A 13,529-nucleotide genomic window follows, 5' to 3' on the forward strand; every position below is an offset into this window, starting at 1 on the left:
AGTTAAAGGGTGCTTGATTTTCAGCTCGCATGGAAGTTGGCTCACAGGTGACGGTTCTTCTTCAGGCCCAAGCTGCAGGTGCTTATCAAGAGGGTAGGTGAATAAGCTGCCTGAGTCCCTCCATGGCAGGAGCTCTGGAGCTCTGTTCTCCTCCTGGCCCACTTTGCAGAAGCTTACCAAGAGGGCGGGTGTATAAGCTGCCTGAATCCCTCCATGGCCGAACTCTGGAGCTCTGTTCTCCTCCTGGCCCACTTTGCAGAAGCTTACCAAGAGGGCGGGTGAATAAGGTGCCTGAATCCCTCCATGGCCGGAACTCTGGAGCTCTGTTCCATGTTTAAGTTTTCTTGAGACAGGGTGCTATGTTAGTTCAGGCTGAGTTTGAATTTAAGATCCTTGTGTCTCAATTACTCTCCTGAGTAATTGAAATTACAGCTGAGTACCACTTTGACTAGGTTTTCATTCATCCATTCATTCATTCATTCATTCACTCCTTTCATTTAGAGACAGGGCCTTGCTATGTAGCCCTGGCTGGCCTTAAACTTAGTGATCCTCCAGCTTCAGCCTCCGAAATGCTGGGATAACAGGTGTGGACCACCATGCCTGGCTTAAACATTTAAAGATCAGTACAGATTCCCATGCAGTGATGAGAAATAATAAAGACCCCATACAGGCTTATACCAAATTTCTAATAGTATCATTATCAGTATCATTAGACTCCTGTAGCTCTGTAGACTCCTCTACTGCCTTTTTCTAGGAACCACCACTCTCCTCAGCGAATGTAACCACCACTGGGTTCCTCCACTATTTCCATTTCAAGAATGTGAAGGGGAGCCAAAGCTGCCTTTGGTTCAGGTGTAGAGCTTTCTCCTCGTGGGTGTTGAAAGCTCAGATACCAGCCTGGAAGAGAGTTAGGGCCCAGGGCACTCTCCTCTGGGGGGTACAGGACCCCGAGCTCTGCTTCCCAGCTGCCCTGAGAAGCTCCTTCCTCTGCCACCAGCTCCTGGCATGCTGTGGGGTGTCATTCCAGACCCAAAGCAACAAGACCAAGCAGGGCAGACTGGAACCACCTGGAACCCCCAAACTGTGAGCCCAAACAACCCTTTACTCCCAGAGTTGACCTCAGGCATTCTGACCCAGAAGGAACATTCTAGAACTGGCTTTTTGCCCTCACCTAACCCCCTGGATATTCATCCAGCACACCTTCTAGGGGTTTTCTGTTTTTGTTTTTAAGGAAAATAAAGTCAATCTATTCTTCTGCTAATACCATAATAACTGCAGTCTTACTCAGGGAACAGAGGTACAGTCTTTTGGGGAGATAGTAATTCTATATCCTACAGAATCTAAGGTTTCCAAACAAAGATGAGACTTGTGCGCGTGTTACTAGGAACTGAACCCAGTACCTGCACACTCAGCTACATCTCCAGCTGATCTTTTTTCACTAAATTAAACTTGTGTTATTGTTGCCTTGGCTTCCCAGATGGGATGACAGTGCTGTGCCTCACCTGGCTGAAGCTGTCTCTGAAGAGTCCAAGAACTGGCCAGGAGGCCTGAGGGGTGTGTAGCACTGTATTTCACTCTGCATTTTCGTCACCAGCTGCATTTTGTTTGACTCTTTGTCTTCAGTGCAAAACCTTTTTTTTTTTTTGTCTTTTTGAGACAGGGTCTCGCTATGCAGTTCAGGCTGGCCTTGAGCTCACTTTGTAGCCCAGGCTGGTCTCGAACTGGCAAGGATCCTTCTGGCCTCAGCCTCCCGAGTACGGGGATTATAGGCCTAAGCCACCATGCCCGGCCAGTGCAAAACTTTTAAAGAGAAATAGTGGATATTTCTATGAGGTTATTTTTTTATACAGCTACAGTGCCGTAGACTTGTAAGTCCTTCTTTTTGCTTCTTTTGCTGGTGATCAAAATCAGGGCTTTGTGAATCTAGGCAAGGGCTCTATCACAAAACCACACCTTGCATTTGTTATATTTTATACAGCTTTTAGTGAGTGCAAGATCGCTCTACGTAACTCAGTCATTTCTTATACTGGCCCTGTGACAGTAAGCTACTTTCCCTTCTCTAGACTAATAACCTGTCCCTGTCACCTAGTAAAGCACAGCATGAGGACTTGATAGGTGGCCTATGACTCCACAGTCCCTGCATCTGGGGAAGCTCTGGTAAAGGCACTGACTTCCCACTAGCTGTTAATATAATAAAACTATTTTTATTATCTCAGTGGCACTAAGTCATTGCAGAACAGATAAGACAACAGAAAAAAAATTTTTTTGAAGTTTTTATATACAAACTTCCAGAACAACAATTTTTTAAAAGAACATTTTTGCTTTGTTTGAGACAGGATCTATGTAGTTCAGGCTCACAGTAGCTGAACTTACTATGTAGCCTAAGCTGGCTTCCAACTCATGATGATTATTCTGCCTCAGCTACCCAAGTGCTGGGATTACAGGTGTGTACCACCATGTCCAGCAAAAATACTTTTAAAGTTACCCGGTTTAAGAAAATAAAATTTAGTCAACTACATGGTTTCAGTATATTCCTAAGTATCATAATTCACGCTGACAACAAATGTATCCATGGTCTGGAGTCGACGGTGTCACTGCCCTTAAATATTAGCTCATACTATTAAGAAGGATTCGAAGGAAAACTCTTCTCTGATGAATTCTAAATTCCATACTTTTCAATCAGTTCTTTTGCTTTAGAAATATAGGCATTCATGGCATCTTCCTTTGACAACCCTAGAAAGATACAAGCAGATTATTTCAGAGTGGTGCAGTGAAAGATTAAGGTTTGTTTGAACCTGGTTTAAGAATTTAAAAACCTTTTTGGAGGTTCCATGCTTCCCATTTGGCCTTCCCTTTTAAATCTAACATTGATGGACATGCTGCCAAAAGAGGAAAGAGAGATTTACTTTAAGTTTACTTTTTGTTGGGCACTCTACAAATACTGTTCAAACCAATTGTATTATCTTTTAAAATGTGGCATAATTACCAAAATTAATGTCCCCAATGACAGCCTGTTTGTAGAGCCCATAGAGTGCTTTCAGTTCTTCGTCCTCTGGTCTTGCTTTCAGCTTCCTCACATCTGCTGCAACCTTGTCAAAATCAGCCTAATGCAAAAATAAAAACAAAGGCAGGTGGTGTTTATGTGCACATGTCAGACATGCCGGGCACTGGTGTGGCTGTTTGCCCTCTGAGAGGGAGGGCAGATGGGAGACAGGTTTCAAACAGAAGTAAATAACTATTGGGCATGATGGTGCATGCCTGGAATCTCAGAACTCTGGGAGACCGAGGCAGGCGGAGCCAGAGTTCTGGGCCAGTCTGGGCTACATAATATCTTAGCGAGTTCCTGTTTCAAAATACAAAATTTAAAAGGGGGGCGAGGATGTAGCTCTATGCAGAGGCCTTGGATTCAATTCCCAGTACTGAAAAAGAAAAGAAACAGAAAAAAATAATTTTTGAAGTTTTTATATACAAACTGAAGAGAAGGGAAGGACAAAAAAATAACCCCTGATATTTTGGATCCACCAGAATCACCCTCAGTTGAACTCATGGATCTCTTTTTCCTGGCATTCACCTGACATATGGAGAACTATACTGAAAATGCTGGACGGGGGCTGAAGATTTAGCTCAGCGGCATAAGCGCCTGCCTTGCAAGCAGGCAGTCGTGAGTTCGATCCCCGGTACCGATAAAAAGGAAAATGACAAAAAAAAAAAAAAAAAAAATGCTGAGCATATCCATTTTTGCTGTTGTGTGGATCACCTTGCGGGTACCACATCCCCATGCCCTGGCCACGCTTCTTGGAAGGCCGGGTTCCCACCCCTCAGAGCAGGGGAGCAATACAGCCCAGACCTCCCTTCCACTGATCGAGCGGCTTCTGGTCTCATCAGCAGTCACACCTGCTCAGAGCACTAGCTAGTTTTTAAGGGCAATCAATATCCTTGATTTAGTTGAATTGCTTAAGCACCAACACTGAAAATTATCATTCATTTCAGCTGATTTCCAGAAAAAGAGTTGTTTAGCTGACTTAGAGTTGATAGACAAACATGCTGGAGAAGGAAATAGCCCTATCCTGAGCTGAGTCTGAAAACCCCAACCTCCCTAACAGACAGCTTTGCATCACTACCACAAATCCAAGAGGCAAATCATCAGCTTAGAAAGAAAGACTGACGGCGCAGGAGACTACTGTCAGGCTCCCTGGCCACAGCAGGCATGGCAGCGGAGCAAGGGAAGCGGGAGAGGGCAAGAGGCAGGACTGGGGCCCCGCAGTGATCCAAAGACCTCCCAGGGACCCCAGCATGTAAGGCTGTCACCACCTCCAGTGCGGCAATTGGGACCAAGGCTTAAGTAGTGCACCTTAGACCATTTCAGACAGCCCTCAGCAGTCCCCTGCTTCCCCCAGTCAGGACTCAGCTGTGGCCATTCCCTTGGGGAGGCCCACAGTGAGGAGAGGGCCAGCTCTGCCTTCTCACAGCCGAGGCACCCTAGTACCTCAGCCCTCTTCAACTGCTCAGATGACACTGCATGAAGGGCGTGATGACTGACTTTCTTATTTTTATTATGAACTGTATTTTACCTTGTGATGCTTATGTTAAGGATAAGCAAGAATTATCAGTGGCCTGAGAATCATCCAAGGAAGCTCTGTGAGGCCTCCTGGACCCATCTGGGCCCTGTACTTATTTCTCCAAGGCCTGAGCCTCCCTTGTGCCAAAGGCCCAAGGGGGACAGGAAAGGGAGCCCCACTGTGACTTCAGAACCTTTGGTCACAGCAGAGATGTTGGGGGGCTTCCAGGCAGGCCAAAGGCGGGAGAAGGGGCACAGTGGAGTGGTTGTTTGTGATTGAAGAGTCATTAACCTCAGCAGCCTTGAAAACAGCCCCCTCACTGGCGCCCAGCGGGGGCCCTAGAGTAGCATGCACATGGGGGAATGCATTCTGTGTCTCTTTGGGAAACCATCTTTGCTTCTACACAGTCATGGGTAGGACACTAGCTCTACTGGACTCTCAGCCTCACCTTGAGCCCAACACCTAACCTCTCTGTGTCTGTCTCTTTATGTGGAATATAAAACAATAATGACACTTTTCTCAAGGTTGCTAGAAGGATTTAAACAAGTCTATACATGCAGAACACTTAAAGTAGTTCTTCGGTATATCATGAGCATTCAATGAATGTTGGTTACTCTTATTTTTATTATAAGGCTCTTGAGAAAGGAAAGTCTAGCGAAAATCTGAACATACTCTTAATAAAGTAACACAAGAAAAATAGTATGGTTTAAGAAAGTTGTGTTGAAAATAATACAGACTAAAAATAGGTAAACAGCCTCTGATTATTAGTAAATTTTCTGGCTTCAAATACTGTATACTGTCTAGGTTTTCTAGAATGTGCATGTAGTCTGTTTCACTAATGCAGGGGGAGCAGGGCCACCTCAGGCAAGTCTGGCAGGTGTCCTCCGCCCCACTCTCAGCACTGTAGGGAGCCTGTCTGCTGGAAAGGCTCCAGCTATTTCCCAACAATATTACTACAACAATATTACTACAGCCCTGCAAGTAGTCTAAGGTTTCTGCAAAAACTCATAAGCTTCCTGCCTTCCAGGATGGAATTTCTTAAAGATCATTCTCCACATTTTGGGAGTGGTAAGCCATAACAAGCTGTGCTAAGTGTCTTGGACTCCCTGAACAGAGGAGCTCAGCCCTGAAGCGTGTCCCCACCAGCTGGATTGTTCATCCCTCCTCCCTTTCTGGATGGGGATTCCATTCCTTGGCAGCGCCTGTCATCCCTTCTCTGTCCTGCTGCCTTCCTGGGCATCCTGACTTGTCGGACTCGTGCTTTAGTATGCTTTCTGAGGTCTGCTCCACCGTGAGGTCTCTCCCTCCCCATCCACAGTGAGCGGTGGTAGAAGGAACACAGGTCTCACATGGACACAATTGGGTGCATACAGGCTGAATTCCAGCAGAGGCACACAGTTGTGGGACTCCAGGCTAGGAATCAAGCTCCTCTGCGATGTCCCAAATGAAAATGTTTTTGAGCTGATGTAATGCCACATATGGAAAAATCCACATTGGCTGACATGGGCACAAACACAGTTACACCACAGATGCTAACCAACAAAATCACTCTCAGGCTCTATGCATATGGTGTGTGTGAAACACATGTGGATCTCATGTTTAGACCTGGGTCCCATCCTCAGGATATTCACTATGTATATGCAACTATCTAGTCCCTATCCAAAAGCATCTTAAATGGAAACACTGATTCCATATATTTTGGACAAGGGATGCTGAACTTGTATCTGTCTTCAACAGAAAGGTGTTAAGGATGCCAATATTTTTTATTTAGTTTAGTTTTCTCAAAGTTCAATGCAGGCACCACACCAACGATGAGCTGCACACCCGTGATGGCCAGGCCTGTGCTAGGCAGACAGGGGCCTATGCAGTCATCAGTCAGCAGGGACTTGTGAGACTTGCTGAAAGTGGGGGCAGCCACAGTGAGAGTCTAGAAGGGCGAGTGGCCGCACAGAAGGGCAGGTGAGGCAGGAAGCAGCCTTTTTCCAGACTAAAGAGGGTGCCTAACTGGGCTGGAGGAAGAACTAAGGAGCACTGCTCCAAGCAGCCAGCAGCAGAATTAAGGCTCCACGACAGGGGGCAGCTGTAAGGCCCAGTTCTGCCAGGTTCACAGAGTGCGGGCGGGTGGCATGAGCCTGTGCTGAGTTCAGTGGGTATAAATGGGTGGATATCAGGAGGATCTTAAAGTTAGCAGGGATGAGATGCAGCTTTCAGGGTTCAGCTGCTTCTTATTAATAGAAGCACTTGGGGAAGAAGGGGTCTGTTTGGGTAGCTTCCTGTGCTGTTTGGGGAGCCGGGCATACTGCCTGGGTGAGGAACTGTGTTTCTTTTTTTAATTTAAAGAAAGACAAAACAAAATAGAAAATGGGCAGAAATAGTACATATTTTCAAAGAAAAGAAATAAACAGTAATAAATCACTAGTTGATGCATACATATTGTTCCCCCACAAACAGTTGTTCAAGATACACAAGTGGAACATATAAATGGGAATTCAACCAGGGAGACTGCAAACAGTTCTGTTCAACTATCCAACAAAAACTAAGTATTATGGCTATCAATCCTATACACTTAGGCATGTACACATTTATCCATATCTTCATTTATGTTGAGACTTAACAAAACTTATTAGATTAAAATCCTTCTGAACAAAGATTAATAATATTGCTGGATTTCACATCATAACACTCTGGAATCAGCACTGGGTACTGCAGTGCCCTTAGTGCCCCTTGTTTCTTTTCTTTTCTTTTCTTTTTTTTTTTAATGTTTTATTTTTTTTTTTACAGAGAATAAAACCAAGCAAGACAAAAGAGAACAAAGCCAATCAAAACAAACCAGTGTAAGTGACATAAGATTTTAAAACAATAGGAAATCAACAATGGTTACCATAATGCCTCCTGCTTCTTCAAAGTAGCTGCAGATAAATTCAGACATAGAAAAATCAAACAAAACAGAACAGAGTGAAACCAATAAAAACAAAATAATGAATGCAATAAAGGACTTCAAAACAAGATAACAGTAAATCCAAAATGGGCATCATAATGTATCTTGTTATTTTTGAAATAGCTGCCCATGCCACTGGATACAATAAAATCAAACAAAACGAAACGGAACAAAACCTAATCCAATAAAACAATGAAAATGATACAGAACTTCAAAAAAGACAATAGGGAATCAACAATGGCCATCACCCTCAGAAGGAGATCCCCATAAATGCTACACTGCATACTGCCATCCTCTGAATAGATACTCAGACCATCGGCTTTAGACCTGCAGAGTTCTTGAAACACTAAACACTACAAGCATTAAACTGTATTCAGCCTCAATAGCCATCATTGCAGCCTGAGTTTCTCTAGATCAGCAGGTTGCTTACTGCAGGGCTCTGGTGAGGGGCTTGGCTCTTCTTATTTCCCAGCCTGTGCATTGGAAGAGGCTGGTGTCTTGCTCTCTCCCTAGTGGCCCACACATGGTGTTGATTCACAGGGAGGACTTGCTTTTTGTTCTTTTCCCCTACCGTCTGCAAATGGGTACATCTGACTGTATCCTCCCCTCTCCAGCGGCCTGTGCATGGTGCCAATTTGTAGAGAGGGCTTGCTTCATAGGGTAATGTTTTAATGTGTATTTATAACATACTGATCAAATTAGGATAATTAACTTTTCCATCTCTATATCGTTTAAGTTTGAAGCCTTTAATCTCTCTTCTAGTTCTTCATAAAATATGAATGACTTAAAATAAATCTGGCACATAAAGACAATACCACATATTGTTTCTCAACTGTAGAAGCTAACAAAGTTGATCTGAATGTAGAAAAGCGAGTACTAGCGGTTGTTTGGGTAGTAGATGATGAGAGGTCACATAACTGGTGTCCAAGCACAGTTTATTAGAAGGGATAAGCTCTCTTCTTGCACAGAACAGTAGATTGACAATAGTTCCATTTCATTTTTTATGATTGGTTAAAACTGCCAAACTTTAAAGTTTAGTGTGATGTTAATAAGTCCTCTTCAGCGTGTAACTGATTAAACATAAACTCTTTTGGTGGCTGTGATATATAAGCCATAGTGCCGAAAAGTTCAATATTTAAAAATCATATAGAACTATGAAAATATTCATGATTGAAAAGTCATATATGAATAACATTTGACATTATAAATCCTGTTCTTGGGGCAGAAATTGTTGTGGTGAAAGATGCTGAACAGCCTTTTAAGTTTATAAAATAAGTTCTAATATAAAGAGGATATTTTGTGATTTAACCTATTAAATGAGATTCCTTCTTGGGATCTATCTCTGTGAAAACTGATTGTGGATTTCAAATGCTTTTCTGAGTTTTAAATGACCACAGTTTGTTTGTTTGTTTATTTATTTATATTCCCTTGTTTCTAATCAGCTGATTCTCAGAGTGGTGCTCCAAGTTCCAATCAAATACTGGTGCAGTTGGTCTCCTACTCAGGCTGTAAAACAAACTTCAGCCACTAGGCCTCTCCTGGGGCCCTCAGCTTTGTGTGCTTTCCCCATGAGGTCCCTGACAACATCCTCCTTAGCAGTGACAGCCTCCTCAGGCAACATCTGCCTTCTCTATGGCTACCAGTACCCCTGGGGATGTCCCTCCCAATCTTACCCACCAAAGACAGCTCTAAACATGACTCCCATTTCATCTACTTCTCTTTCTGCAGCCAAAAACCATGCTCAGCCCATGCTTGTATGGCTTAACAGTATCTTTTTGAGCTGTTCTTTATCCACTGCGGAACTGAATTAAGGTTTAAAAAATGTTCACAGTGGAGCTACTGTGCTCCACTGTTGTAAAGATCTGCACAGATCTTTACGCAAACATGTAGGGGAAGGGGAAGGTTATTTGCAAGAAGACTCGAAATGCAAAAGGTGCAGTGTCTTAAAATTTTTCGTTAGTATTTTTTAAACTTTTACTCTGAAATGAGTTTAGACTCAAATAAAAGTTATAAAAATAGCGTATTTCCAGTGTATTTTCCTCAGCTTCCCTTGTTATTATTTTTAGATTTTTACTCTAGTACTTAAATGGATTGCTGGTGAATCACATCATGCTGGGTGTCACTTTTGTAAGTGACTTTTATAAGCGTAGATGCTCTTTATCTCTTTTAACTGCTTTTTTGAGTTGTCCTACTGTAGTACTTGGTATTAATCTCTTTTAGCTTACTGCTGGCTTATGATATTTCCGAATCTTTTAAATCCTCACTGAAAATATTTTTAAAGCAAAAATGAAGCTTAACAACTAAAGAAGGCAATAATAGAAAAAACAACAACAAAACCAAAATATTAATCTAAAAAGCAATCACTCAGATCTTTTGCTTTACAGAAAATCTTGATTATTTTAGACAAACTTTGATATGAATTATATAAAAACACAACAAAAAGATATCTAAAAGATTCAACAGATAGCCTTGCTGGACCTGTGCCAGGCTCTCCACTCGGCTAGAATAACAGTATCTATGTTAGAAGCAAAGATTAAAGTGATGAAAGAAGTAACTGTGTCACAGGCAAAGAGATGGCGAGGCCTGGGTGACCCTCCTAGACCCCTGAGTGTGCTTACTACCCCATAACTGCTCTCCTGAAGAAACGGCTAAAGTTACCCACGTTCATCCTACAAAATTTAAACCCTTTAGAAATTATGCTTCAGACAATCTTTAATAAGAAAATGCTTGAAAAATGCTGTTAAGTACAGGAAGAAAACTGCAAACATATAACCCCACAGGTGTGTTACACGCGTGCACACACCTGCACCGATGGCCATATGCACAGGCAGAAAAGGACTTAGAGGAAGCGCTCTGTTACCAGTGCTTACTGCCTGGGTGAAGGAACTCCCGATGCTTTTTATTTATTTATATTTGTTCTCTTTCCCGAAGTTTCCCATGGCCAATATATCAAAGATACAGTACTTTTACACTTGGCGCTTCCGAGGAGAAGGCCTTTCGGACCGCACGGTGCCGTCCACCCGCGGGACCTGGCCGGCGCGGTCCTCCCTCCCGGCGGGTGCAAGGTGAGGCCTCCCCGGGCCCCGAGTGTTCTGCGGGGCGCTGGCCCTCACCAGCACCGGCAGCCCGCGCGGCGCGTCTCCCTCGCCCGTGTTACCTGCAGGGACATGACGACAGCCGCCACCAGAAGACTCTGCACTGAATGCGCCACAGCCCTTAGCGTTGCTCCTTAAAGGGCCGCGCTCCTCCGACGGCCGCTCCCATTGGCTGCGCCCTGGGCCGCGGGCGGGGGGCGTGGCGGGGATGCGGAGGGGGCGTGGCGGGGATGCGGAGTGGGGGCGGGACGCGGGCTGTTGGAGGGCGTCTAGGTCCTCCGTGGGTCGGGTCGGCATCTCCGGTTCCCTGAGGTCTCACTTCTCCACCCGCTGGTAATAATATACCAGGGACAGTGGCGCTCAGCTGTGTGGCACCTTGTTTTATTTATTTATTTATTTTTTTGTCTTTTTTCCTTTTTATCGGTACGGGGGATCGAACTCACGACTGCCTGCTTGCAAGGCAGGCGTTTATGCCGCTGAGCGAAACCTCCACCCCATTTTAAGGTTTTTGTTTTTTGTTTTTTGTTTTGGTCTGGCACCTTTTTTTAAAAAGAACTTTATTAAATATAGATTATAGATGAATGCCGTAGATGCATATTATGTAAAATTATAGGACCGCACCGTGCTGTGCACCCGCAGGACCTGGCCAGTGCGGTCCTCCCTCCCGGTGCCAGGGCCAGCGTGGGTGCATATTACGCAATTATGTAAAATTATGAAAAATAAAAGGTGCATCTATGGCTTATCTAATGTATGAGCCAGTTTAATAAAGCTCTACCTTTAGTTTTGCGGCCTTTTGTGGTTGAGTCTTTTGTTTTTGAGACAGCAGACATGGTCCTGCTACATAGCCCAGGCTGGCCTCACGCTGGAGATCCTCTTGCCTCAGCATTTACAGTACTTGGATTACAGATATGTGCCACCACACTGATGGAATGCCCTCTGATTCCCCTGATTTCCTTTCACCTTATCTTTCACATTCATTTATTCAAGTATTTGTTGAGTACTTACTGTGAACAAGGCATTTTTCATTCACAGGATCCAGTGTAAGAAGTGCAGATTGACAGCCCCCAGGTTTCTCCTTTTTCCTCTTCCTCACCTCATCTGCATCATCTTCTTCATCTTCCTCTCTCCTTCCAACTTCTCCTCCTTCCTTCTTTCTCCTTCTTCCTTCTTCGTTCTCCTTGTGGCACTGGGGATTGAACCTGGCACAGTGCGCTACATCCCTACGCATTTTATGTTTGTTTTTGAAACAGGCTGAGTTGCCAGGCTGGCCTTGATCTTGAGGGCTTTCTGTCTCAGTCTCTTAGTATCTGGGATTGCAGGCGGTGTGCAGCTACACTGGGCTTCCTTTTCGTTATCACTGCCTCCACAGTCCCTGCAGGAGGTTTTAATATCCCTTGGTCTCTGTTTTTCAGGTTCACTCAGGTCTCCTTCGGCAAACCTGAAACAGGATGTGTGTATATGAATTCGAACTTGCAAAAGCTCAGCCATGCCTGGTGCTGGAGGGAGAGGCTGAGGTCACACCATTGGAAGCCTCTGCCTGTCCACTTGTGCCCAGATGAAAATTCCTTTGAACACACTGGGAAGCAACTGCCTGATGCATAGAAGATCCCAGTTGCATCAATAAAGTTGAATGGTATGTTTTTACCTGATTCATACATACACAGACATATGCACATATTTCTGTCTTTAAAGACTTAACTAATTCTGCTTATATTGCTTTAGAAGAGTTTGGACCCTCATTCCCCCCCCCCCAATAAAAGCCTGAGTTGGTGTCACACCTCTACAGTCTCAGCTACTTGGGAGGCTGAGACAGAAGCATTTCTTGAACCCAGGAGTTTGAGACCAGTCTGTGCAACATAGCAAACTTCATCTCAAATTATTTTTCTAAAATTTTAGAGACTGTTCACATTAGGTCTCTTCCCTCAAAAACAAAATAAAACCACTGTGGGTCTAAAATTACTCTTTAAAAAATTCTACTAGAACATCTCACACTAACCTTATGATCATCTGACTTAAAAGTCTTTCATCTTTCTCTTCCTCAGTAGAACAGTAAGTGAAAGCCCCAGACAACCTTGAACATCCGCACATAACCACAAAGGCAAGGCACAACTGCAGACTGACTTGAGTTTTGAAAACCCTCCAATCACTCCTGGGTCAAGGATTCTGTGAAGACTTACTTGCAGAGTGTTTCTCATACATGTCTGTAGTGTTGGTTGAGATTAGGGGTTTCCACCTCCCAGTCCCTCCACCTAGGCATGCACAGCAAGCTGCTATGTTGTCTGTACAACTGTATGCAAAAGTTCAAGTTGGTTCCTCAGTGCAGAGTGACTCCCCACTCATGACACCCGTTACTCGACTCTGGAATGAGGGATGTTGGCTCGTGGGACTAAGGTTCAGGGAGCTGACATCACTTTGGGCTTGGTTTTGCTTTGGTTTGGGTTGAATCCAGTTAGGTTCTTTCTCCTTATTGGCCTTACCTATGGAAGCAGAGCAGTGCCTCTATGCTACTGAAATACCCTGTTACCATTGCCTTCATGCCCACAGATGTTCCCCAAGTTGCTTTATCAGGGCTTCCAATAGCACAGACCTAAAGGTTGTTCTCATTTGCACCTCATCATTAAAGTCTATTCTTAGCAACTGGTTGAAAACACTGCTTGTTGTTCATATAACAATTGTGTTTATATATATATATATGCACACGGAGAACAAATGAGAATGCATGGAGGGAAGAAAAAAATCTGGCAGTTCTACATTCTTAGACTTTCTTGCTGAAGTTTCATTTATTTCATTACAGGATTGCAGCTAATGACACAATTTACCATCCAGAATCTTAAAACTGCTTCTATCAAGGTGCACTTGCAAGCAGAAACAATGAAACAACACCCAGAATTTCAAGGTAGATTATTTATGTCAGTGGGCACTGTTTGAGGTCATTCC

The 13,529-nt window shown here is 43.9% G+C and overlaps 1 protein-coding gene across 3 annotated transcripts; it reads right to left on the reverse strand.

The window, feature by feature from the left end:
• Nucleotides 1-2,184: 2,184 nt before the first annotated feature.
• Nucleotides 2,185-12,313, reverse strand: Acbd7 (acyl-CoA binding domain containing 7). 3 transcript variants are annotated; one of them, XM_063253802.1, is made up of 4 exons: nt 11,598-12,313; nt 2,987-3,104; nt 2,817-2,879; nt 2,185-2,733 (listed from the first exon to the last, which is right to left on the reverse strand). In XM_063253802.1, exons 1-4 carry the CDS (start codon nt 11,616-11,618, stop codon nt 2,660-2,662), a joined length of 276 nt encoding a protein of 91 aa, XP_063109872.1. In that variant the 5' UTR covers nt 11,619-12,313; the 3' UTR covers nt 2,185-2,659. The 3 variants fall into 3 exon arrangements, 2 of the variants coding, with proteins under 2 accessions (XP_063109872.1, XP_003462343.1); XM_003462295.5 differs by lacking the exon at nt 11,598-12,313 and adding an exon at nt 10,655-11,035; XR_010048910.1 differs by adding an exon at nt 10,655-10,922 and having other exon boundaries at nt 2,185-3,104.
• Nucleotides 12,314-13,529: the final 1,216 nt, after the last annotated feature.

Source organism: Cavia porcellus, unplaced genomic scaffold (assembly GCF_034190915.1).
Source record: "Cavia porcellus strain 051 isolate PalLab524CR breed Dunkin Hartley unplaced genomic scaffold, mCavPor4.1 scaffold_7, whole genome shotgun sequence".
NCBI lineage: Eukaryota > Metazoa > Chordata > Mammalia > Rodentia > Caviidae > Cavia > Cavia porcellus.

Bases quoted from the DNA above. Each gene is read 5' to 3' on its own strand.
- Acbd7 (XM_063253802.1), bottom strand. From the start codon at position 11,618: ATGAAAAATGCCTTGTTCACA. The intron at 3,105-11,597 runs GTAAGTACTCAA...TTTTTGCATTAG, and splicing joins TGAAAAATGCCTTGTTCACA to GCTGATTTTGACAAGGTTGC. The intron at 2,880-2,986 runs GTAATTATGCCA...CTCTTTTGGCAG, and splicing joins CATTGGGGACATTAATTTTG to CATGTCCATCAATGTTAGAT.